The 25,227-nt window shown below is 44.1% G+C and overlaps 1 protein-coding gene across 1 annotated transcript in view; it reads right to left on the minus strand.

The window, feature by feature from the left end:
• LOC141161333 (uromodulin-like) overlaps window positions 1-5,531 on the minus strand; it is a 57,136-nt gene extending 51,605 nt beyond the window's left edge. Inside the window, exons 1-3 of the mRNA XM_073646147.1 lie at window positions 5,522-5,531; window positions 2,865-2,915; window positions 611-751 (exon numbers count right to left, since the gene is read on the minus strand). Of these exons, the coding sequence (XP_073502248.1) occupies window positions 611-751; window positions 2,865-2,915; window positions 5,522-5,531 (202 nt within the window). The remainder of the gene's footprint in view (window positions 1-610; window positions 752-2,864; window positions 2,916-5,521) is intronic.
• Window positions 5,532-25,227: the final 19,696 nt, after the last annotated feature.

Below are 25,227 nucleotides of genomic sequence, written 5' to 3' on the forward strand. Positions count from 1 at the left end.
AAGCACTTCTATGTTATCTATGAGAAAGCCGATACCAGACTCCTCTGACTCCACTGCCTCCTCCTCTCACCACTATACTAAAGGATTCTTGTTTCCTTCAGCATTGTCTGCAGGAGAATAGTCGTGAGGCCCCCATACACATTATATAGTCAGATAATCCTGCTGGGTTAATCTGACTTTTTTTATTAAAGGGAACCTGTCACCAGCTTTTTCATGTCTGAACTAAGACTAGCACTTTAATCAGTGCCTGTGCTGCATTCTCTAAAGGGACATAAAACCCCCTGACTGCCCCTGTAAGCCCCCCAAAAACCTTCTGAAATTCTCCCCCGCCCTATGTAAATCCTGACAGTCTGGTCCAATAAGCGTCCTTTCTGTGGCGTCTATCCCTCCTCCCAGCTGCTGTCCGCCATCCTCCTGCTCTGATTGTCATGGATGACGCCTCCTGCATAGCCAGGCATAATCTCGCGCCTGCACAGAGTCATTGTTGGCTCGCGCCTGCGCACTTTATTCTGCCCTACTGCGGGCAGAGCCTAAAACCTAAGGGCGCAAAAAAGCACTTTAACAAAATTTTGCACTTTCGTGAAATTTGCCCAATTTTGTGTATATTTACCTGAATTGTTCACCTTGACTAAGGTATACTGTCGTTGAACACATGGGAATTTTTCGCAGAGACGATTGACAAGGTGTTCAACTGGATACTGATAAAACCAAGGAGGAAAATTGTCTACTAGCAATGTAAAAGAGGTTCCCTCTGTAATACAAATGTTGAATTAGATTTTATAAAGGACACCTGCTTAACCCATATGGAAGTCCCCGATGATATTCTGCTCCATTAATTTTTTATGGAACTGGCAGATATATGTGACTGCCTGGGATAGCCAATTGCTTGTTCATTATTGACTTCTACTTATTTCAGACTGGGCCGTCCACTGCCCTCTGCTTTGGATCTGTGGTGGATCCACAAGTTTAACCTCCACTGATCAGTTATCCCTTAACTTTTGGATAGGAAATTGGGTCCTTAAGGGGAACGTTTGGAACCTTTGTGGCTCCGTAGCTAAACGGTGATATTTGAAAAACTCATCAGCCTGATGCTTCCCACTTTTTTTTTAAATAAGAGAATAGCCCCAACTGGTAGTTACTTTTTACGTAACTCTAATGGAAGTTTGAAAATACAGTTATGTCATCTGCAAAAGAGATAACTTTGCATCAGTGTCATCTGGTTAATATCTCTGCTGTCTCCATCAAGTATCTAGGGGGATTGGCTTAATATTAATGCTTATGACAATGGAAGACAGAACAAGTTAAAGAGTTCTATTGATTTATGAAATAAAAAATAAAAGGACTGTTATTTTCTTTAATGGTTCTTTTACATATTAGTATGTTATCTTATATTGTCTTTTTAGTAATTACACATACAATTGTCTCATTGTGCAAACCTTTATTCATAGCTAAAAATCTTAAAAAGATCCCAAAAACTTCAAAGCATCAAAAAGTCACCCGAATCCAACATTGTCAATGTTTCTTTTTTATAAAGGTACTGTACTGCAATGCCAAAGGGTATTGAAAGGAGGGACACATGACTTGTATGTATGCTAGGACCAAGTAAGTTTGTATAGGCAATAATGGAGTCACGCCTGGGCATCTAAGATGTTGCCTAGACAAATAACAAAAGCGTGGGTGCGGAGTAAAGCTGGGCATAGGGGGAGAAGGAGAGCGCATGGTAGGAGAGCTAGGTTGAGAATAGGGTGACATAGGGTTACCTGATGAGTGTAAGTGGTGCTATATAGGGCAGTCATGGTGAAGTAAGGACAAAAAATTGCTGGAGCAGCATCCCACCTCATTTTAGCAAGCTATAGCGTCAGATTGTTTGGTGGAGAGTCATTATTTTATCAACTAAAGGTCATGCGCCATGTTATGGTAACTGGTGGGAACGGGTCTTTGGAAGACTATTAAAAATTTGTTAAAAAGGGGGAGGGGATCTGTTTTGGTCGGTGGTCACCTCATTGTATCTTCTGGTTGACATACTTGGGATGTCTACTGGGCCAAGGTCTCAGAGGGGCATTATCTGGGACAGTTGTGGCTAGTGGTGTTACTGTTATTGCAATCCTGGGGCTCTCCCCTATGATTCTGCACATGCACTTTATGATAGGTATGCACTTTAGTTGATATGTTCATGCACTTTATCTGCAGTAAAACCGCTACATATTAGTATGTGTATTGTATATATGGTATATGTATTAGACTCATTCAGTTGCTCGGTCCAGCTTGCTGTTGCTATATTGTATATTACTTTATTACTAAGCTGTTGTGACCATTTTCTGCTAATCCCTGGGGTCTTTGAATCTTGTTTTATCCACCTCTTTTTGCATTGTTTAATTTTTGTTGTATTTTTTGTTTCATTAATAAAATTGATATATATTTTGATATATACTCTGATGTCAGCACTCCATTCTCTGTGTATCTGATAGGCTATCATTGAGTGGGAGTTTTCTTCATGTCTTATGTTTAATTATATAATTATTTGGGGGACCATGATGTTTGTTTAATAACATGCTTCCAGCCAGATTACTACTGAATTGTCCCGTGAATATCATAATAGTGTCATTAGTATTTACATGCCTGCCTGTTCTGAAAATGAGATTTCTGAAAACTCTTCCAGAGGAGTCTGGAATAGCTCCAGTGATCAACATAAAAATTGAAACATTTGTATTAATTAATTTCATTAAATTATAAATGTTGTTTAAGCAAAAAAAATGATTTGAGGACAGTAAGTAATTTGTTAAATATTAAAATAAACATATATTAAAATAATTTTCTGATTATACATTCTCTTAAATAGCACTGGTTTAGATTTGTGGCCTTACCTCTGTCTTTACAGTTTGGCGGACTTGTTGTTGTTGTTGAAACTTCAGAATCTGAAAGAAGAACTTCAATATTAGACAAAAAATCTATATCTACAGCCCTACAAACTCTAAATTTAAATATGAAAACTACAATTAATTGTGATATTTACATTCAGTGTGAGACTGGGGTGCCAAGGACCCACCAGTAACCAACTCCAGGGCCCCACTTTTCAGCTACATGCAAATGGGACAAATAACAAATTTATATAATAATGAACTGGGTAGATTGGTAAATGAATAAGATGCTGCCCTTGACTGTACTTGGAGATTCATGTATATTGTGCCAAGTACTGCTCATATAAGAGGGTGGTGGCCTACCAGAGGATTCTCCTGTTTTCCTGTGGGCCAGTCCAAGGCTGTTTACATTACTTCTTTACAGATCAACTGAAAGGTTTGTTCATGAATATCTCAGATACTGTTTGCTTAAGAGGGAAGGAATTTAACCCCTTAGTGACCAGGCTAAAAAAAATGTGACAATAACTCTGATATGTTTCAACATATCCAAATGATTTTGAGATTGTTTTTTATAAGACACATTATACTTTATGTTAATGGTAAATGTAGGTCAATATGTTTTGGGCTTATATATAAAAATATAAGACATTTGACAAAAATGTCAAAAATTTGCAATTTTCAAACTTTGAGTGATTATCCCTTTTTATTTAGATAGTTAGACCACACAAAAAAACGGTAATTAACAACATTTACCTCATGTCGGCTTTATATCAGCACCATTTGTAAAAATGTACTTTTACTTTTTTAGGATGTTAAAATGTTTAACATTTTAGCAGTAATTTTTCATTTTTTAAGAAATTTACAAAACTTATTATTTTAGGGACCTTTTCAGTTTTGAAGTAACTTTGAAGGACCTATGTCTTGGAAAACCCAAAAGTGATACCATTTTAAAAACAACACCCCTAAACATATTGAAAACTGATGTTGGTTAGCTTATTAACCCTTAAGGTGCTTTTCAGGAATTAATGCGATGTGGCATGACAGGAATGAAAAATTTATTTTTACCATCTAAATGTTGCTAACTTCTGAGCAGGTCACTATAACTGGCAAACTCTACTACCATTATTTGGCCATGCATTGCCAAAGAAACCATCAGACCCACACAATCATGATCTCAGGGTGCAGATTGGGTTAAAGAGAAAGCTGACACACTCTATTAACCATCAAGATGCCATAGTCACTATTGATAGCAGCATCTAAGGGCTTAAACAGACATGGTCTGTGCCAACGCCAACCGTGACTGATGCATCAAGGTGTCAGATATAGTGTACAGGTGAAAGCTGCTGCATTTCCACCCATCGAAGGATGCTATTCATTTATATCTCTGGTCAGTAAAAAGAAGTATTGGTGGTCATTAAGCCAATTAAAATTAATAGCAATAATGCTACTGTTGTCTATGATCAGAACAATAATATATTGACTTACACCATTGAGAGGTGACTATATGAGCAGTTGCAAGGAGCAGGAAAACAGTGAAATGAGTCATTTTTGGGTGATTGTTGTTCCTAGTGGAAATAAAAGTGCAAACAATTAGTAAATGGAAATTCAAAGAAAGAAAATAACACCTCTAAAGCCCCCGTCTCACATAGCGAGATCGCTAGCGAGATCGTTGCTGAGTCACAGTTTTGGTGACGCAACAGCGACCTCACCAGCGATGTCGCTATGGGTGACACTTTGCAGCAATCAGGCCCCTGCTGTGAGGTCGCTGATCGCTGCAAAGTGTCCTGGACCATTTTTTGGTCCTTGCCCTCCCGCTGGTCAGTACACATCGCTGTGTGTGACCAGCGGGACCAGTGATCAGGCTGGTAACCATGATAAACAGCGGGTTACTAGGGGCATACACGCACTTAGTAACCCGCTGTTTATCATGGTTACCACTCTGCTACGGTGAACGGTAACCTCCCGCTCACCGTAGTGGAGTGGTAACCATGATAAAAGGCGGGTTACTAAGTGCGCGTGTGCCCCTAGTAACCCGCTATTTATCATGGTTACCAGCCTGCTCCTGCTTCAGCAGGCTGGTAACCAGGAGCAGGACATCATGGAAAGATTCTTTCCACGATGTCGCTGCTCCCGTGATCGCTGGTGAGCCTGCCTGTTTGACAGCTCACCAGCGATCACTTAGCAACGCACCAGCGATACCGGCCAGGTCACATCGTTGTCAGGATCGCTGGTGCGTCGTTTTGTGAGATGGTACCTTATTACATCCAAGCCCATTCACAGTGTAGCTAAAAATAGGCAATCAGTACTGGAGGTGGAGATAATTGGATCACTAGATAAGATGGGACACCATTGAGCCTCGGTTTGACATGTTTGGCTAAGGGATAGTTAAAGAAACAGGGTGGTAAACTAAATCTTTACCCCAGGTGAAAGATTAGCTAGAGCTGTCTGTTGAGCTTAGAAACAACCTATTAGGTGCAACTGGCACTATTGATTGTGGCATTTAAGGGGTTTAGCTTATAACTGACAAGTTTTAACTGCTGCTTATGGCCATTATTGTTGCATCACAGCTCTGTACATTAATGTCCATCTGTGTTAAGTACTAGTACTGTAAATGGTGAAGAAAAATGTTGAAGAGGACCTTTCACCAAATTTTTCATGCTTACCTGGACACATGATGTAATAGTCGCTAAAGAGCGGAATAAAACATTTTTAGTTGTGGAGATATTAGCTATCACATTATTTGGCCTCTAATTACTTACATTTTTATTAAGTTCAAGTGGGTGTTATCAGAAGATTTTCACTGGAGGTGTATACTTCTACCCCTGGATTATGTTGCCCAATCATAAGCAGGCAGCCACACTCAGAGGAAAGAAGAACAGGCCCACACCATTGCTTAGAGCAGGAGTTGTAGTATGTGAGATGTATGACAGATAGCTCTGATCTCCTGATCTAACCTCCTGTATGATTAGAAAGCACTGATGACTAACACCATTGAGGCAATGTCCCTGTTGGGGAAGGGACAGCACAGCTGAGTTTAGCTGTGTCACATTACAAACCTTTCTATCAGCTCTCCTCTCATGGTACTGTCAGCTCTGCTGTACTGCCATAAGTTTAACAGCTATATCTTTTTTATTTCTTGGGGTAGTGATGATTTCTCTGTGATTTTTCAATGCCGCTTTCTTCTTTAACATGTATGCACATAATTTCAGGCTTAGCTCCTGAGCATGCATTATCTTTGAGTCCTAAATGTACAGCAATTTACAGGGCAGATAAGTATGGGTTAAGAACATGGAGTCTCTAAAAAGTTAATGATTCCCTATTGAGCTTACAGAGGGGAGAATTCCAGATTTAAAGGGAATCTGTCCTCAGTTTCATGCTGCCTGATACGAGGGTATGTTATTGTCATGCTGGGTATGGGGAGAACCCAGCATATAACAACGGGAAAAGGGATGGGTGCCCTACAAGTAGGAAAAAGGGGAGTGGAGACCCCTAAACAGCTCAAACGACAAACCCTGACTCCTCTATGGACCCTATATAGGTTCTGCACCTATCGCCAAACAGGAAACCTGGCCCTAGCTAACTCTAAAGCTAGATCCTAGTTAGGGAGGGGGAGGGGTGAGCACTAGTCGGCCCCACAGCAAGCTAAAGTACACACAAGAGAAACAAACAAGGAAATACACTTAGCTTCAAGATGACACCAGAGAGAAAACGGCAACAATCCACAAAGGAACTCCAAGAAAATTCTAGTCAACTACTAGAATTCTAGGCCTGAATAGAATCAGAACACTCTATCACAAGTAACTCTCTGGAGAAACCCAGTGTATTTAAGGATGCAGCAAGGGTGTGCTAATTAGCAGCAGAAGGTGAGGATCACCGCTGGGTCCTAAAGGCATAATCCCCAAGCAAGGTGAGGATCACCTCTGGGCCCTAAAGTGAGAGGGATCATGAAAGGATCAGGAAGATGTATGCAAGGCCATACGCAGTGACCTTCTACAGCTGGACCCCATTTGACTGTTTGTCAAACCTGACACACCCGTGACAGTTATACTCTACAACGCTGCAGAGATTCACAGTAAACACATTTTGTAAGGCTGGCTTCTCTTTCCCCTGCTATAGTGGACTAACGTATCTCTCCCTGTATGTGTGTTAAGAAGTGTCAGTAAAAAGGATCGGAGTGGGAAGATACTAACTTGGGATTGCATCAGACTAGTCATTTGAAGTGCATAGCCCCTTTTCAAAATATATTTAAAATGTAAAGTTTTAATTTCATTTCAAAGTACAACATATCTGGCTACAGTCAACAAGTGTCTGCTTTATGCTGCCTGTAGTTTGGGCAGCGAGAATCCGATGAGATTCCCTTGAAGAATTCCTCTATATGATATTCGTATGCCCTGTTAGGACATACGGAAAGTTTTTTTCTTTAGGAGACAAAACTGAAATTAACATAGAGATAGAAATTATTATCAATATTACCAGTAGAAGACTTTGTTGATGAGTAATATAAAATGCAATTAATTCCATGTAATAAAACTGAAATCTATAACATACCTGATGTTTCTCTTCACACTGAGACCATTCTGACTGTCCAGAGAACTTCTCTCCTCAGATATTTATATACAGTATGTGCAGCACGCTATATAATTGTGGGGAACTAACCACGGATAAAAAGCAAGGTTTTATGTTACCATTTATGCATTGTCACAATTTTCCCCAAATTCCTATATTGATTTCATGTTGTAATATCAGACCTGATTTAATACTGAGGTTTTGTTCAAAATTTAAAAAAAATGTGGTTTCTCATGACACTATTATTTCAGTAGTTGTAATAAATCCATCAGACATGCAATTCTCAAATTATGCAAAGTACATGTCTGTGGGTTGTGGTCCCCAAATGACTATTAACAGAAGTATAGTTTGTTAACCATGAAAGAGTATTAAAGTTCTGGGGCAAAGTAACAGTGGCCAGTACAAAATAAAGCAACCTCCATTCACAATGGGCTAATGTTGGACAAATCCGCCAATAATGACGAGTTAGGCAAACAATTCTAATGTGTATGGGAGCCTTGACAATTTTCCGGGGAGTTAACGATTAAGGCAAATTAACTAGACCTACACGTTTCGGCTAAGCTCCTTACTCATGACCATAAGGCGCATAGCCGAAACGCGTTGGTCTGGTTACCAGTACCCCACTTGCACTCTAGTCCTATTGCCCTCCGGAGCCTTTTTAACATGTACAATAAATGCTAAGCTTTACTTACCTGGAACACAGCCAATCACTGGATCACAAACCCATCTTCCTTTGTTGTTACGCTGCTGCTGCTCTGACTTGATCTGTGCGAGGCACTCAGGACTCTGGACACACTACGCCCAGTTTAGTGATCTGACAACCATATGTTTTTTTCATGTCCATGTAACATCTGATTTCTGTTGGTCAAACACTCAACTGGATCATCCAAATGGTCATTCGCAAACTTCAAACGGGCCTGGACATGTGCTTGCGTGATCAGAGGGACCTTGCGTGCCCTGCAGGATTTTAATCCATGATGGCATAGTGTGTTACTAATGGTAATGTTTGAGACTATGGTCCCAGCTTTCTTCAGGTTATTAACCAGGTCCTCCCATGCAGTTCTGGGCCAATTCCTGACCTTTCTCAGAATCATCCTTACACCACGAGGCGAGATCTTTCATTAAGAACCAGACCGAAGGAGGAATTGTGGCTTTCTCACCAAGCTACTTGTCTATTGTCCTGTAGCCCATCCCAGCCTTGTGCAGGTCTACAATTTTGTCCCTGGTGTCCTTAGACAGCTCTTTGCTCTTGGCCATGGTGGAGAAGTTGGAGTATGATTGATTGAGTGTGTGGACAGGTGTATTTTTTACAGGTAATGAGTTCAAACAGGTGCAATTAATACAGGTCTTTGAGAGCCAGAATTCTTGCTGGTTGGTAGGTGATCAAATACTTACTGTATTTCATGCAATAAAATGCAGTTTAATTATTTAAAAATCATACAATGTGATTTTCTGGTTTTTATTTTTAGATTCTGTCTCTCACAGGTGAAGTGTACCTACAATAAAAATTACAGACCTCTCCATTCTTTGTAGGTGGGAAAACTTGCAAAATCGGCAGTGTATCACATCAGACTCTCGCCGACCGTGGAAACCATGGAAACCTTCAAAAGGAACCTGAAGACCTACCTCTTCCGACAAGCCTAAAACCTGCATTAACCATCACTCCACCATACCGCGCCGTGACCAGCCCTACCCTCACCTACTGTATCCTCACCCATCCCTTGTAGATTGTGAGCCCTTGCGGGCAGGGTCCTCTCTCCTCCTGTACCAGTCGCCGTCACATTGTGTTTAAAGTTATTGTAATTGTTTTTGCTATGTATATCCCTTTTTCACATGTAAAGCAGCATGGAATAAATGGCGCTATAATAATAAATAATAATAATAATACACGTCTAGATAGATACATAGATGCATTTAGATGTAAAACATTCATCCTCAACTGATTCTTTAAAGTTCTTTTAAAGCTCTTTATCCCAAGGTAAAAGATTTTTATATGTATCTCTCCAGTTCAGCTAATTCTACATTTTCAAGAAATATCTACCGAATTCCGTTCGATATTTGCATCTATTTCCTTAAAAATATCTTTTCAGAGTATGGGAAACTTTCTTCTCACACTTGTATTCTTTAAAACGACCTAATATTATAGTTCTTGAAAAGTTTGTATGGTATATTTAAGACTGACAAAAGCTCAAGCAGCCACTTCATCTGTAATTACACACTAAGCTTTTTTACAAGTTGTGCCAATTATTGAAAAGCAGCTTTGCATGATATTGCTTTTTAGAGGTCAGAAATCTATCTGTTTTGTCAGAGGACCTCTTATTATTCTCTAGCAGCCTTTGTTACAAAGAAATATTCATTGTGGGTTCATTGATGATGCACTACTTAGACCATGATAAGGTATAGCAGAATATTTCCAATATCACGGTTCACAATTGGTTTCAGGCTCTTCTAATTAATTGCCATCTTTGCTTTTCAAAAATGGCTTCTGGTGCTGTGGTCAAATAACTTTATCAGGTTAACACCCCGATGCATGTTTCGCTTCTTTGTCAGGAGGTGCACCTTCATCAAGTCACCTCCTGATGAAGAAGCAAAACGATTCCACATGTGTTAATTCATAGTTTTGATGCCTTCAGTGTGAATGTACAATTTTCATAGTCATGAAAATTCAGAAAAATCTTTAAATGAAAAGGTGTGTCCAAACTTTTGGTCTGTACTGTATATATTTTTTAATAAATATATATATATATATATATATATATATATATATACAGTACAGACCAAAAGTTTGGACACACCTTCTCATTTAAAGATTTTTCTGTATTTTCATGACTATGAAAATTGTACATTCACACTGAAGGCATCAAAACTATGAATTAACACATGTGGAATTATATACTTAGCAAAAAAGTGTGAAGCAACTGAAAATATGTCTTAAATTCTAGGTTCTTCAAAGTAGCCACCTTTTGCTTTGATGACTGCTTTGCACACTCTTGGCATTCTCTTGATGAGCTTCAAGAGGTAGTCACCGGAAATGGTTTTCTCTTCACAGGTGTGCCCTGTCAGGTTTAATAAGTGGGATTTTGTTGCTTTATAAATGGGGTTGGGACCATCAGTTGTGTTGTGCAGAAGTCTGGTGGATACACAGCTGATAGTCCTACTGAATACACTGTTAGAATTTGTATTATGGCAGGAAAAAATCAGCTAAGTAAAGAAAAACGAGTGGCCATCATTACTTTAAGAAATGAAGGTCAGTCAGCCCGAAAAATTGGGAAAACTTTGAAAGTGTCCCCAAGTGCAGTTGCAAAAACCATCAAGCGCTACAAAGAAACTGGCTCACATGAGGACCGCCCCAGGAAAGGAAGACCAAGAGTCACCTTTGCTTCTGAGCTGTGTAAGGACTATTTGACCAAGAAGGAGAGTGATGGGGTGCTACGCCAGATGACCTGGCCTCCACAGTCACCAGACCTGAACCCAATCGAGATGGTTTGGGGTGAGCTGGACCGTAGAGTGAAGGCAAAAGGGCCAACAAGTGCTAAGCATCTCTGGGAACTCCTTCAAGATTGTTGGAAGACCATTTCCGGTGACTACTTCTTGAAGCTCATCAAGAGAATGCCAAGAGTGTGCAAAGTAGTCATCAAAGCAAAAGGTGGCTACTTTGAAGAACCTAGAATATAAGAGATATTTTCAGTTGTTTCACACTTTTTTGTTAAGTATATAATTCCACATGTGTTGATTCATAGTTTTATGATGCCTTCAGTGTGAATGTTCAATTTTCATAGTCAAGAAAATACAGAAAAATCTTTAAATGAGAAGGTGTGTCCAAACTTTTGGTCTGTACTGTATTTTCAGTTGTTTCACACTTTTTTGTTAAGTAAATAATTCCACATGTGTTAATTCATAGTTTTGATGCCTTCAGTGTGAATGTACAATTTTCATAGTCATGAAAATACAGAAAAATCTTTAAATGAGAAGGTGTGTCCAAACTTTTGGTCTGTACTGTATATATATATATATATATATATATATCTATATATATCTATCTATATATCTATCTATATATATATATATATATATATATATATTATGGCTCCTGGAATGTGATCATTAAAAAAAAATGAAAAAAGATTTTTGATCATGATGGTCCTTAAAGGGGATTTCTGGGCAAAATAAAACTTGTAGAAAAAAGCAAACTTGGTCATACTCACCCACTGGCCCTCACTTGTATCCAACTCAGGGTGTTCTGCGTAGAGACAGAAAATAGTGATGTCACTGTTTCGCCAGTCGCCGTACTGCTATGGCCTGTGATTGGCTGCAGCGATCAGTGAACTATAAGCAGTGCGTCATTATAAAACATCGCTGCTCCATTTATAATGGTAAGTTCTGTGTAGCACACAGTTTGCGTATAAGCAATGTTGCTATATTATAAGTGATTATAGTGTGACCCATAGCATCTGATACAATGTATACAACATTATCTATACGGTTGATCTAGATTATAGCATACTATATTGGATTGTCTTGTAAAATAAAATATTCTTAGCATCTATTTTACTAGTTGGCATTTGACGATTTATTATAGTATACTGTCATTTACCTGTACTATAATGCCTTCTGGTGGTTGTTTTATGTGCTGTGTCTTCAGTTTTTTATTAAATATTTTTAGACAAAAACATGTTGTATAACAATAAAAATTATTGAGCATATAAAGACTGTTGTCTTATAATTTATTGAGGTGGGCGTAGTAATAATTTTTCCTTGTATTTGTGTTGTTATATCTTTTAGGTTCTATGATTACTGTTCTTGCCTTGTATATATTATGTATATATGTATATAATATTATACTTTGTAGTATGTAATTGTCCATTTTTGCTGGACTGGCAGGCAGGTGAACTCAGTGGCACCTCTATGTCCTGCTCCTGTAGCTGGTTTCTCACCTGTCAGTGAACATAAGGTGGTACCCACGTCAGCGTAGACCCAGAGGGAGCTTAACAAGAGAACCTGTATTGTGAAGCCAAAATTCAACATCACACTGTACATATTATGGTAGAGGAGAGCTAAAAAATGTAGTGATTTGACTACAAGAGGGCAGTGTGCAGAGTATCCAGTCATGGTGTCAAGTGAACCTGCGGTTGGTCTGTGTGGAGAGCAAGTCATGGGTCTGTCCATCTTTGAAGCATTAGTTGATTGTAGACCAGAATGGACTTGCTAGACTATAGGTGGCTGAAGATCAGAGCAGCTTGCCCATTGCTGGAGATGAGGTGGGCTGGAGATGTGGTGCCTGCAGAAGATGCTACCCAGTGGTTCCATATTTCTGGACAATAGCGCCACTTGATATGAATGGCAACTACTAAAGTTCTTGTGCTTTATTGAGAGTTATGACACTGTGTGAATATAGGAAGCATATAGTTGGAGACCTGACATTTTTACTAGCCCTAGTTCAGATTTATGACTTGTGTAGATGTCCGTGGATCTCAATCCGATCTCAGACTGCAATGCTTGGACTGGTTGCGGATCTACCAACCTGAGCGTGACAGCCTCATAGAAATATATGCAGTTGTCATGCTCCGGTCTGGAGAGTCACAACCAGTCCATGTATTGTAATCCGAGGTCAGATCGATTTTGCACGGACATCTGCCTGAGCCCTTATTGTTAAAATATGTGTGAATAAATGTTCTGCATCTTTTTCTTTTTTTTTTCCATCTAACGTATGATGCACTTTACTCTATGGTGATTAAAGATGAGCAAACCTGAACTTAAGAGTTCAGGGTTTGTACTGGACAGTTAGAGTCCGGTGGTGGACAGTTAGTGTCTGGTGCTAAACGCCGAACACGGACTTCTCACGGAGGTCTGTTGCAAAGTTCTCCGGGGAAGTCCATTGCAGAGAGAGATAGAGAGAATTTGTTTTCACTGGGGTTTGAGTTCTGATTCAAGTTCGGGTACAGTTCTGGTACCCGAACCGAACTTTGGACTAAAGTTCGGGTCAGGTACCGTAACCCAAGCTTCCATCCCTAATGGTGATCTAATCTGTAAAATATGCTATATTGTTTTCTGTTCTGTACATTTTGTGACTAACATTCTTTTCTGCCATAGGTAGACAAGAGCTATACACAGCCAAATGCCTATCCCTAGTATCACTAGACAGTAATATGATCTTATGTATAGCCCAGACTTGTAACCACATCTGTGTAATAAAATGATAATTCCACAATGTATACATCTTAAGACAAACAATCACAGGGCTTTTATATTGCTTGTTTTTTAAGAAAACTCAGTATAGAAAACATGAAATGTGATATTTCATGTTTTTCACATTTAAAGATTGTTTAGTAATAGAATAAAAAAGGCTTGGCTTTTTTTCCCCCAGAAACAACACTACTAATATCGGTGGACTGTATAGTGTCCATTTTAGGACATGATCAGATATCAAAATCAAACATCAGAATGATGTCAGTTTGAGGCTAAATACCCTGTCTGAGAACTGATTTTGATAAGTGATTCTGGCAAGTGATTCTGGCGAGTGATTTTGCCGAGCGATTCTGACGAGCGATTCTTACGAGTGATTTTGACGAGTGATTTTGATGAGCGATTCTGACAAGTGACTTTGACAAGTGACTTTTATAACTGTAATAATAAAAAAAAGTAACTATTCGCTGATGAGACTTGAGCCCAAAATTCTGTGTTTCAAAGCCAGTGCACTAACCACTGAGCAATAAACTCAGTTGTAAAAACCTAGGAGTTCTATTTGGTTATATGATTTTCAGTGCAAACTTGTCTAAAACTCATTGGGACTTATGCACAGACTGCAAGCAAGCCAAATTCAAATGATGTTTGATTTTGATGTGTGAGTCAGATGTGTGACTTTCTTCAAACATGAGAATCAGAATCACATTGACTTTTAGTCACCCGCGGTGGGGGGAGTAACATCTGCAGAAGAAAGACCATCTTCCAGCCAAACTAAGATGTCTACTTATTTCGTGGACAATGTGATACGATCCCTTTCTTACGGACACACCCATCACTACAAATTCCAGATGAGGCACAAAAACAGCAGGTGCTTCAACGGATATCAAGGGCTCCTTCAAGTGGGCTCTCCTCCACGTCAACTTCAACATCACAAATACTCCAGTCCTCAGAGGTGTCACCCCAATCGCACTTGCTTCCTCAGAGCTCCCAAGTCTCCAGCTGCCCGTCTGAGTATGGGGTAACACAGATGGTTGAGTCTGCACAGCTGTTTACTCATACTATAGCCTGGGAAACGGAGGTCTGCTCCAGAGCTTCTGTTAATCCAGACGAGGAAATGATCTGCACTGATGCCCAGAATCTTTATGAGTCGGATCCAGGACCAGATGAAGAAGGTTCTGAGCATAATGTAGACCCTCGTTCCCAAACTGTAACTCCTGTTGGTGGAGACAATGATGAAGACGATGATGAGACTCAAATACCTGATTGGAGCGACAACTTGACTTTTCGGTCAGGGCAGGAAGAGGTTGGCTCTGAGGACGACGAGTGTGAGAACACACAGGGTGATGATGACGAGGTTGGAGATCCCACTTACTGTCAACCCACAGTCAGCCAGTCGATGAGGTCAGCAGAGGAGGTGGAGAAGGATGTGACTAGCCCAGGGGATGGGGATGACTCGGTACCCGGGCCTTTGCCTAGCCTTTGGGATGTCGTGGTGGTCGGCTCACGGGCCCGTACCCTGGGGTCAGTCTTTAAAAGGGTGGATAATTGTTAATTTTATAAGAGTTTGTGACGCCACCTGTGGTATCTGGTGAGAAGCACCAGCGCTGCAGTAGTCCACTGAGGCCGGTGATAAGGCAGCTCGATGGTATAGCTCCTCACAGGTGGAGCTAGGCCTCAGAAAAGCATATGCAGGGGGAATGCAGGACAGGCGAGACCCAGCTGGGTCAGAGCAAGAACGGGAACGGACACGGTAGTCACTTCAGTACCTTTTACTGGTGGAAATTCAGGCACATCCCGGAGCAGGTGTAGGGCCTCCTGTTTCTGGCCTCTGCGTAGTAAGTTTCTGACCTGCCTGGAGCTAGGCCTAACTTTGTCTCTGTCCTGCGCTGGCTGACCTTGTGGTAGGGCCTTGTCTTGGAGTTCACGCTCTCCTGGCTCTGTTACGTATCAGCACCTTAGCAATCCTTGGACTTGTAGTTCTCCAGGGATTCCGGTTATGCCTTACTGGGTCATAGAGATCCCGGTAAGCTCGGATCCGGTGTCCGGTAAATGCTTCGGGGTGAGCTGGTTAAGCTCCTCTGACCCCAATGTACTAACTCTCCACTCGCCTTCGGCCTACTCGGGCCCTCACTAGGCTATACACACTAACGGCAACTTGCCGCGCTTCACCGATCTTATGGCGCCGGCACACCTTAAGCTCTAACTGGGCTCCCTGAATCTAGCTAACAGGAGCCTCGTGCTCCACTGCTGAACTATTAACTGAGTTCTCTAGACTAGACTGAGCTCTACTGCTGACTGACCTCTCTTAGGCTTCTCTACTGCAGGAACTCTTCAGAGGAACTGAACTGCCTAGCTACACCTTCCCTATTTATATCCCTAACAGGCACCCTCTGCTGGTCTGAGGTGGAAGGTGGAGATGTGTGAATGTTTATGGGGGCCTCTTGTGGAGGATTCCATCAATGCACTCTTCTAGGATCTGTGATACCAAGCGGAGCTGGACGTCACAGATGCTATTGATGATGAGGTTAGGTTGCGCCTTCCTGAACATAGATGGAGTACTGGAAGCACGTCAACAACTGCATCCTCAACCACAACTCTGCCTCTGACCACAAGTCATAGTGGCTCTTCAGGTCGCATGGGCTCTAAGCCTTGCATGGCCTGGGTATTTTTTCAGATCGATAAGAATGACCCAACTCGTGTTATCTGTAATATTTGCCACCAAAAGCTAAGTAGAGGCCAAAAAATACATAGTTTGAGTACTTCATGCATGAACCGTCACATGGATATGAAGCATAAGTTGCAGTGGGAAGCTCACTGTGCTACAATGCGGCCTAGCGGGCCGTGCCAACCACAGTCTGCCCCATCTTGTGCATCCGCGGCCTCTTCATCCTCTGTGACTGGGAGGACAGCAGTCACACATGTTTTTGGACGCAGACCTGCCACCTCTTTACCCGCAACAGCCAGTGTGATTGGCAGGTCATCATTTCATTTGAAAGTGGAAACACCAGCTGGTGTTGAGCGCTCTCCGACATCGAGAGCACCACCTTTGGATCAAGGCAACCTAACTTTTCCGCCTGCATCTTCCTCACAGACCGGCAAGTTTGCCGGGGACACCCTACTCAACCCCGTCTAAGCACAACAGCCAGCCCTCGGTCCCTCAGATGTGGACAAGTAAAAGACCATTTTCTCCTAGCCACGATAAAGCTAAGAGGTTGAATTTCACCATCTGCAAGCTGTTGGCTACAGAAATGCTGCCTTTCCGCCTGATGGACACAGAGGATTTTCGAGACCTTATGTCCGTCGCAGTGCCCCAGTACCAGATGCCCAGTCGGCACTACTTCTCAAAGAAAGGTGTGCCTGCGCTCCACAAGCATGTCGAACACAACATCACTGCTTCTTTGAGAAACTCTGTGTGTGACAGGGTGCATTTCACCACAGACACTTGGGTGAGTAGGCATGGACAGGGGCGTTACATGTCGCTGACTGGGCACTGGGTAACTATGGTGACAGCAGGACAAGGGGCTGCTGTCCAAGTCTTGCCGTCCCCACGAGTTGTATGTCAATCCTCTTTATCTAGAAGTTCCTCCACTGCTTCTGCCTCCTCAACCTCCTCTCGGTCCTCCACCTGCACCCAAAGCCTGTCTGGTAATGCCACTCACTTTCTAACTGCGCAGAAGGAATCCTGCACACCTCCTTACTATGCTGACAGCAGGGCTCAACGGCATCAGGCGGTATTTACTTTGAAATGTCTGGGAAATATGAGTCACACAGCTGAGAAGTTGTGGTCAACTCTGGAGTTTCATGAATGGTTGTCTCCACTGGACCTGCAACCAGGGAAGGCCGTGTGCGACAATGCTGCAAACCTGGGTGCGGCCCTTCACCGGGGCAATGTCACACACGTGCCTTGTATGGCTCACCTGTTGAACCTGGTTGTTCAGCAATTTTTAGCCCACTATCCCAGACTAGATGGCCTTCTGCAGAGGGCACGGTCGTTGTGTGCTCACTTCCGCCGTTCGCATCCCGCAGCTCAACGACTTACATCTCTACAGGAGTCGTTGGGCCTGCCAGTTCACCGGCTGAAATGCGATGTGCCGACACGGTGGAATTCAACTCTGCACATGTTGCAGCGACTGTGGCAGCACCGACAAGCCCTGGTGCAATATGTTCTAACGTATAGCCTGGGCCAAAGAGATCCAGAGGTGGGGTAAATCACGCTGCAGGAGTGGTCTCAGATCAGGGACCTATGAAGTTGACGCATCCCCTGGGCCGTGGGGTACCCGGAGCCGAGCCGGTAGACGCTGGGGGTTGTAGTCACTGTGGCTGCGACCCGGTCCGTGACCCAGGGTGGTCAATCCAAGGGTAATTTGTATATATGGGTTTTATAATGTCCGACTACGCCACCTGTGGAGTGCGGCCAAAGGGGCCGCCGCTGCGGAACAGTCCTCTGAAACTGGTGGTTTTGCAGCAATGGTATTATTACTCCCCACAGGAAGAGTGTACAGTCATGGCCAAAAGTTTTGAGAATGACACCAAAATTATATTTTCACATGATCTGCTGGCCTCTGGTTTTTATTAGTGTTTGTCTGATGTTTATATCACATACAGAAATATAATTGCAATCATATTATGAGTACCAATAGGTTATATTGACAGTTAGAATGAGTTAATGCAGCAAGTCAATATTTGCAGTGTTGCCCCTTCTTCTTCAAGACCTCTGTAATTCTCCCTGGCAAGCTCTCAATCAACTTTTGGACCAAATCCTGACTGATAGCAGTCCATTCTTGCATAATCAATGCTTGCATTTTGCCAGAATTTGTTGTTTTTTGCTTGTCCACCCGTCTCTTGATGATTGACCACAAGTTCTCAATGGGATTAAGATCTGGGGAGTTTCCAGGCCATGGACCCAAAATCTCTATGTTTTGTTCCATGAGCCATTTAGTTATCACCTTTGCTTTATGGCAAGGTGCTCCATCATGCTGGAAAAGGCATTGTTGGGCGCCAAACTGCTCTTGGACGGTTGGGAGAAGTTGCTCTTGGAGGACATTCTGGTACCATTCTTTATTCATGGCTGTGTTTTTAGGCAAGACTGTGAGTGAGCCGATTCCCTTGGCTGAGAAGCAAACCCACACATGAATGGTTTCAGGATGCTTTACAGTTGGCATGAGACAAGACTGGTGGTAGCGCTCACCTCTTCTTCTCCGAATAAGCTGTTTTCCAGATGTCCCAAACAATCGAAAAGGGGATTCATCAGAGAAAATGACTTTGCCCCAGTCCTCAGCAGTCCACTCCCTGTACCTTTTGCAGAATATCAGTCGGTCCCTGATGTTTTTTCTGGAGAGAAGTGGCTTCTTTGCTGCCCTCCTTGAAACCAGCCCTTGCTCAAAGAGTCTCCGCCTCACAGTGTGTGCAGAAGCACTCACACCAGCCTGCTGCCATTCCTGAGCAAGCTCGGCACTGCTGGTAGTCCGATCCCGCAGCTGAAACAGTTTTAAGATACGGTCCTGGCGCTTGCTGGTCTTTCTTGGGCGCCCTGGAGCCTTTTTGACAACAATGGAAGCTCTCTCCTTGAAGTTCTTGATGATGCGATAGATTGTTGACTGAGGTGCAATCTTTGCAGCTGCGATACTCTTCCCTGTTAGGCCATTTTTGTGCAGTGCAATGATGGCTGCACGTGTTTCTTTAGAGATAACCATGGTTAACTGAAGAGAAACAATGATACCAAGAACCAGCCTCCTTTTAAAGTGTCCAGTGATGTCATTCTTACTTAATCGTGACTGATTGATCACCAGCCCTGTCCTCATCAACACCCACACCTGTGTTAATGGATCAATCACTAAAACGATGTTAGCTGCTCCTTTTAAGGCAGGACTGCAATGATGTTGAAATGTGTTTTGGGGGTTAAAGTTCATTTTCTGGGCAAATATTGACTTTGCAAGTACAGTAATTGCTGTTAAGCTGATCACTCTTTGACATTCAGGAGTATATGCAAATTGCAATTACAAAAAATGAAGCAGTAAACTTTGGAAAAATTACTATTTGTCTCATTCTCAATACTTTTGGCCATGGCTGTAGCTTCAGGGCAGTGTGGGTGGATGGTGGTTGTTGTGCAGGGAGTCAGTAATGAACACAGAGTCCGTGTGATGCTGTCCCAAGATCTTTACTCACAGTTGTTGCAGTCCAGATTACAGGTACCAGAGCAATCTCCCCTGTCGTGCTGTGCGTACTCAGTGAGGGGCTCAGTCCACCCCCAGATAGCTCCGGAGTACTTAGCAGGACCCCCTTATGTGTGTCCTTTCTCTGGCCTTCTCCCTGCACCTCACACCCAGTGACACTTCTATCCGGTATCCTCGGGCCTTGGCGGGCGACGTGTGTTCCGTCCCCTGGGTCCTATGTGGCTACCTTCTTAGTGAGACTGGTGTGAACTTTGGCCTGCAGTACATGAAATGCTGCAGCCTCCGGTTTCTAGTTGAGCCTTGCTGTTTCTCTGCTAGTTGATGGACCGGTTCCCCTTATCTGGCCTGACCCCTCTACCTCCTAGTAGCAGCGGGCGTACGGGTGGCCTTCTGCACGGCCCTTACCCCTAGGGTCCCTTCGGTTCCTGGAGCCTTCCTGCTCCCACTCCTCTCTTCTCTCCTTCAGTCCTGGGCCTCCCAGGCTAGGCCCGCCTCCGGAGCAGAGCTCATGCAGAGCCTCTGCTCCTGTCACTTCTCCTCCTCTGACAGGCTTGCTCTTTCTAAGATGGCTTCCTATTTATACTCTCCCTGTCATGTGCTCCCCTAAGCTGCTTTCTCCACCCACACCCACTACATAGGACCCTCCCACCAGCTGGGACCTGGGACTGTGCTCTCCCTTAGGAGCAATCTCGCCCTACCCGAACTGCGGGTATGTGTTGAATGCAGGTGTTAGGGTCCCGAGCCATGCTCCTTCCTTACCTGAGGGTGAGATACCACACCTCTGGGTGAGATGCAGTACCTCTGTGGCGACTGAACCCTCAGGGGCGCCACACACCCTTCTGAATTGTTTTGAAATGGCGACGAAGATGTTTAGTGCTGACGACGATGCCATTATCAGCATGACTATTCTTGTGATTTACATGCTGGAGCACACGTTAAACAGAATTCAGAGTCAGCTGGTGGGACAAGAGGAGGTGGAGGAAGTAGAGGAGGAGTCGTATGTGGAAGGGATAACATCTGCAAGGTCCAGACGGTCGGCAGCACCAAGGCGGCAGGCATGGGAGGGTGGGGGAGAGGGATTAACCAGGGCACATGGTAGCAGCCAAACTGTTGAGGAAGGTGCAGGAGCCGAGGAAGAAGAGAAGGACGAACTGGCGATGTGCATGTAAGACTCATCAGATGAGGGAGACCTTGATCCCATTTCTTTTGCGCGAAGTTGGGGGGAGAGGGCAGAGGAAGGAAGCATGATTCTCACCTCGCTACCAACACAACAAGGACTTGGTCCTCCTGGATGCGCAAGACACATGAGTGCCTTCTTGCTGCACTACATTCAACATGACCCTCGGATTGTCAGAATTCGAAGTAATCCCAACTACTGGGTTGCCACACCCTTAGATCCCCAGTACAAAAGTAAATTTGCAGAAATAATTCCTGCCATAGAAAGGGATTCACGCATGCAAGAGTATCATCAGAGGCTGTTGCAGAATCTTACATGTGCTTTTCCACAAAACACCAGTGGTTCACGTAGTGAATCTCACAGTTCTAACTAGTGTAGAGCCACCCCCGTAGTGTTCGAGTTCGGTTCGGTTCGTCGAACACCCGTGTGTTCGCCGAACTGTTCGTCGAACTGTTCGTCGAACACCTTCGAACACCGTTAAAACCAATGGCAGGCAAACAAAAACACATAGAAACACATAGAAAACACCTTCAAAGGTGTCCAAAAGCTGACAAACTGCTCAGAAGACACAACTAACACATGGAAAAGTGACAAGTACATATAGTCATGCGAAAAGAAAAGAGGTGGAGGAGTAAAAGGAGGGGGAGACACAGATATAGGCATGTCATGCCCTTCTAAAATCCAAAAAGTGAGAAGCCGACACGTTCAGTCCGCTCCTGCCCGTGCCACCTCCGTGTCGCCGGGTTTGTGCCAGAGCCGCGGTGAACCCTGACGGCCAGCCCCCCTCTCCCAATACTGGTGCCTGTCCGCTGGTGGGTCGAGCGAGCCCCCCTGTGGTGGAGGCAGCTCTAAGCTTTTTAATTTAAATTGTCTCTCTAATTTGAATGAATACACTTTAAATCCATTTACAAGGATCTATTGGAGGGCAAGTCTCATGCCAGCAGCCGCGTAATTCCAGCTCCAGTTACGTCCACTAAAGCTGCTGCAGTTAAAAAGCTTTTATAAGGATCAAGCTCGGCTGTCCACCGCAAGGCATCCTACTGCCAGTCCCAGCCCCTATGCCTTGGGGTGCCTCCTGATGCACTTCACTGAGTATCCCGTGGTCCCGAAGCATTTCCTTTGAAAAAATTAAGTGTCCAAACTACAGGTGGTGTAGCTTGCTTAACAGCTGGGATAATCCGCTGACTAGCAGACACTGCTACTAGGCACAAAGTATTTCCTGGGCTAGATGCAGTTAAAAATTTGTAATTAGATACTCTCGTTGGATGCTGAGAAAGCATTCCATAGAGTCTCCTGGCACGCCATATATGATTCTCTTAAAAAGCTTGGGGTAGGGGTCTAGGGGACCCTTTTATAGCCAAAATCATGGCCCTGTATCGCAATACGTCACCTAGGCTGAAGATAAATGGAACTGTAGCACCCTGAGGGCTCGGTTGCTACAGAGGAATTGCACCTCACGCAGAGGTGTGATATCTCACTCTCAGGTAAGGATGGAGTGTGGATCAGGACCCGACACCTGCATGCATTACACCACATTGCCGTGGGGCAGGGCGACCAATATGCCCCTGAGATGGGCACGACAGTCCCTGTCCCTGGCTGGAGTGGGGGGAGGGAACACTGAGGAAGGGTAACCCTGTAGTGCAGGAGCAGGGAGGAAGCAGTTCCTGGGTGCATTGAGAAGGGAGTATAAAAGGTGGGCACCATCTTAGTTCAGTGCAGAGAAGTCTGAGCAGAAGTGGCAGGGAGCAGGGGCTCTGCATGAGCTCTGCTCCGGAGGCGGGCCTAGTAACAGAGGCCCAGGCCTGGAAGAGGGAGAAGGAAGGAAGAGGAGCGGAGAAGGCTCCAGGAACGAGGAACGAAGGGATCCCAGGGGTGCGGACGGGCGAGTCGCCACCACACGCCCGAATCCACCTGCGTGGAGGGGTCAGGCCAAAGGGGGAGACCGGTCCCCGAAACTAGTGGAGGCAGGAAACGACCCTCAGCTAGAAACAGGAGGCTGTGACATTTTATGTGGCGCAGCCCCTCGCTACACCCGCTAGGAAGGCACCACATAGGGTCAGGGAAACTGGCGCCAAGTTTACCAAGAGGAGGCCCGAGGCAGCCGGACAGAAGGGTTGGTAAGAAAGGCCAGACAAAGGACACACAAAGGGGGTCCTGTGAAGCGCTCCAAAGTTATCTGGGAGTTGTCTGAGCCCCTCACCTGGTGAGCACAGTACGACGTGGGCAGCCGTTACCTGCAGACGTGGTCTGGATAATAAGAACTGTGAGTAAAGGCCCTGGACTGCATCACTGACTCCGTGTCGTTACTGCTGCTGCCCTGCACCATCACCCCCATCCTCCGCATACACTGCCCTGAGGCTATACTCCTCCCGTGGGGAGTTATGCTACGCTCTGCTGCACCCACAACACCAGCCTCAGCGGTCTGCCCTGCAGCGGCGGTTCACTCTGACCGCAATCCACGGGTGGCGTAGTCGGACATTTAAACATCAAAACCACATAAATAGTTCCGCCACTGGTTTGACCGCCCTGAGCCACGGAACCGGGTCGCCGCCACGGAGACTACAACCACCAGCATCCACCAAAAAGGGTCCGGCTCCGGGTGTCCCAAGGCCCAGGGGGCGCGTCAGAACATTTTCATCACCTTTCACAATCACCAATGGGACAAGGCAGGGATGTTCTCTGTCCCCTCTCTTATACATCCTAGTGACGGAGCACCTGCTCTCATCAATTCGCCATAACCCCAATATTAGGTGGATTGAGGTGGGAGGCACCGAGTACAAGTGCTCTCTATTTGCTGATGATGTCCTAGTATATATCACTCAATCACATATATCCATCCATGCTGTTATGGCTGAAATAGATCACTTTGTTACATGGTAAAATTTTAAAATCAATGCAGCGAAGTCTGAGGCCCTCGATGTCTCCCTCCCCAAATCCATATAGGATTCCATCCAGTCCAACTTTCCCTTTGCCTGGCCCTCACAGGGTATCAAATACTTAGGAATTCCTATTCATAGAGACCTCTCCCATCTATGTTATCTTAATTTTGGGCCCTTTATTGAACAACTCCATACAGACCACGGTTGGCAAGTTAGAACTGTAAGATTCACTACGTGAACCACTGGTGTTTTGTGGAAAAGCACATGTACACTGTGTTCCAAATTATTATGCAAAAAGTGTTTAGGAGTGATAAGGGAAGAATTTGTTTGTTTGTCAGTTAAACTCATTGATGGTGATGTGTGTCAGGGCTCTTTATATCACTGTAATCAATTGCTGACACCTGTGCTAATTAGTTTGGCAGGTGTGTCCAATGAAAGGCAAGACTACTTAAGAAGGCTGTCTCACATTATTAAGCAGCCTACATTTTCTGCCAAAATGGGAAAGAAAAAGGATGTGTCGGCTACTGAGAAGCAACAAATTGTGGAGTGTTTAGGTCAAGGCATGACTACAATCAACATTGTGCGATGATCAGGATGAAGTGTCTTGGCAATCAAGAAGTATGAAGCTGATTCACAGTACACACGTGTGCGTGCTGATAAGGGCAAATTGAGGACTCTTTCCTACAGGCAATTACGTCAGGTTGAAAGAGCAGCGGCAAAAAAGCCTTGTCATAGCAGCAGACAAGTTTTTGAAGCTGCTGGTGCCTCCAACGTCCCCCGAACAACCAGATGCAGGTTCCTTCAGAGGTTTGCAGCTGTGCATACGCCATCCTGTCGACCTCCTCTATCCACTTCACACAAGCAGAAACGGCTCCAGTGGGCCAAACATTACATGAAGACTGATTTCAAAACTGTTTTGTTCACGGATGAGTGCCGTGCAGCGCTCGATGGTCCAGATGGATGGACTGGAGGATGGCTGGTTGATGGACACCCCACGCAAACACGGCTACAGCGCCAACAAGGAGGAGGTGGAGTAATGTTTTGGGCTGGAATCATGGGGAGAGAGATTGTCGGCCCCTTTAGGATCCCTGAAGGCGCTAAAGATGAACTCCATAATGTATGTGGATTTTCTCAAACAGCACTTCCTGCCATGGTTCAAGAAGAAGAACCGTGTATTTCACAGCAAGATCATTTTTTTGCATGATAATGCACCATCTCATGCTGCACATAAAACATCTGCATCTCTGGCTGATATGGGCATAAAAGGGGACAAACTTATGGTGTGACCCCCATGCTCCCCTGACCTCTACCCCATTCAGAACCTTTGGAGCATCATTAAAAGGAGTGTCTATGATGGCGGGAGGCAGTTCACATCTAAGCAACAGCTCTGG

This window comes from Phyllobates terribilis, unplaced genomic scaffold (genome assembly GCF_046119375.1).
Source record: "Phyllobates terribilis strain yellow unplaced genomic scaffold, ASM4611937v1 Scaffold_9__5_contigs__length_417890890, whole genome shotgun sequence".
NCBI lineage: Eukaryota > Metazoa > Chordata > Amphibia > Anura > Dendrobatidae > Phyllobates > Phyllobates terribilis.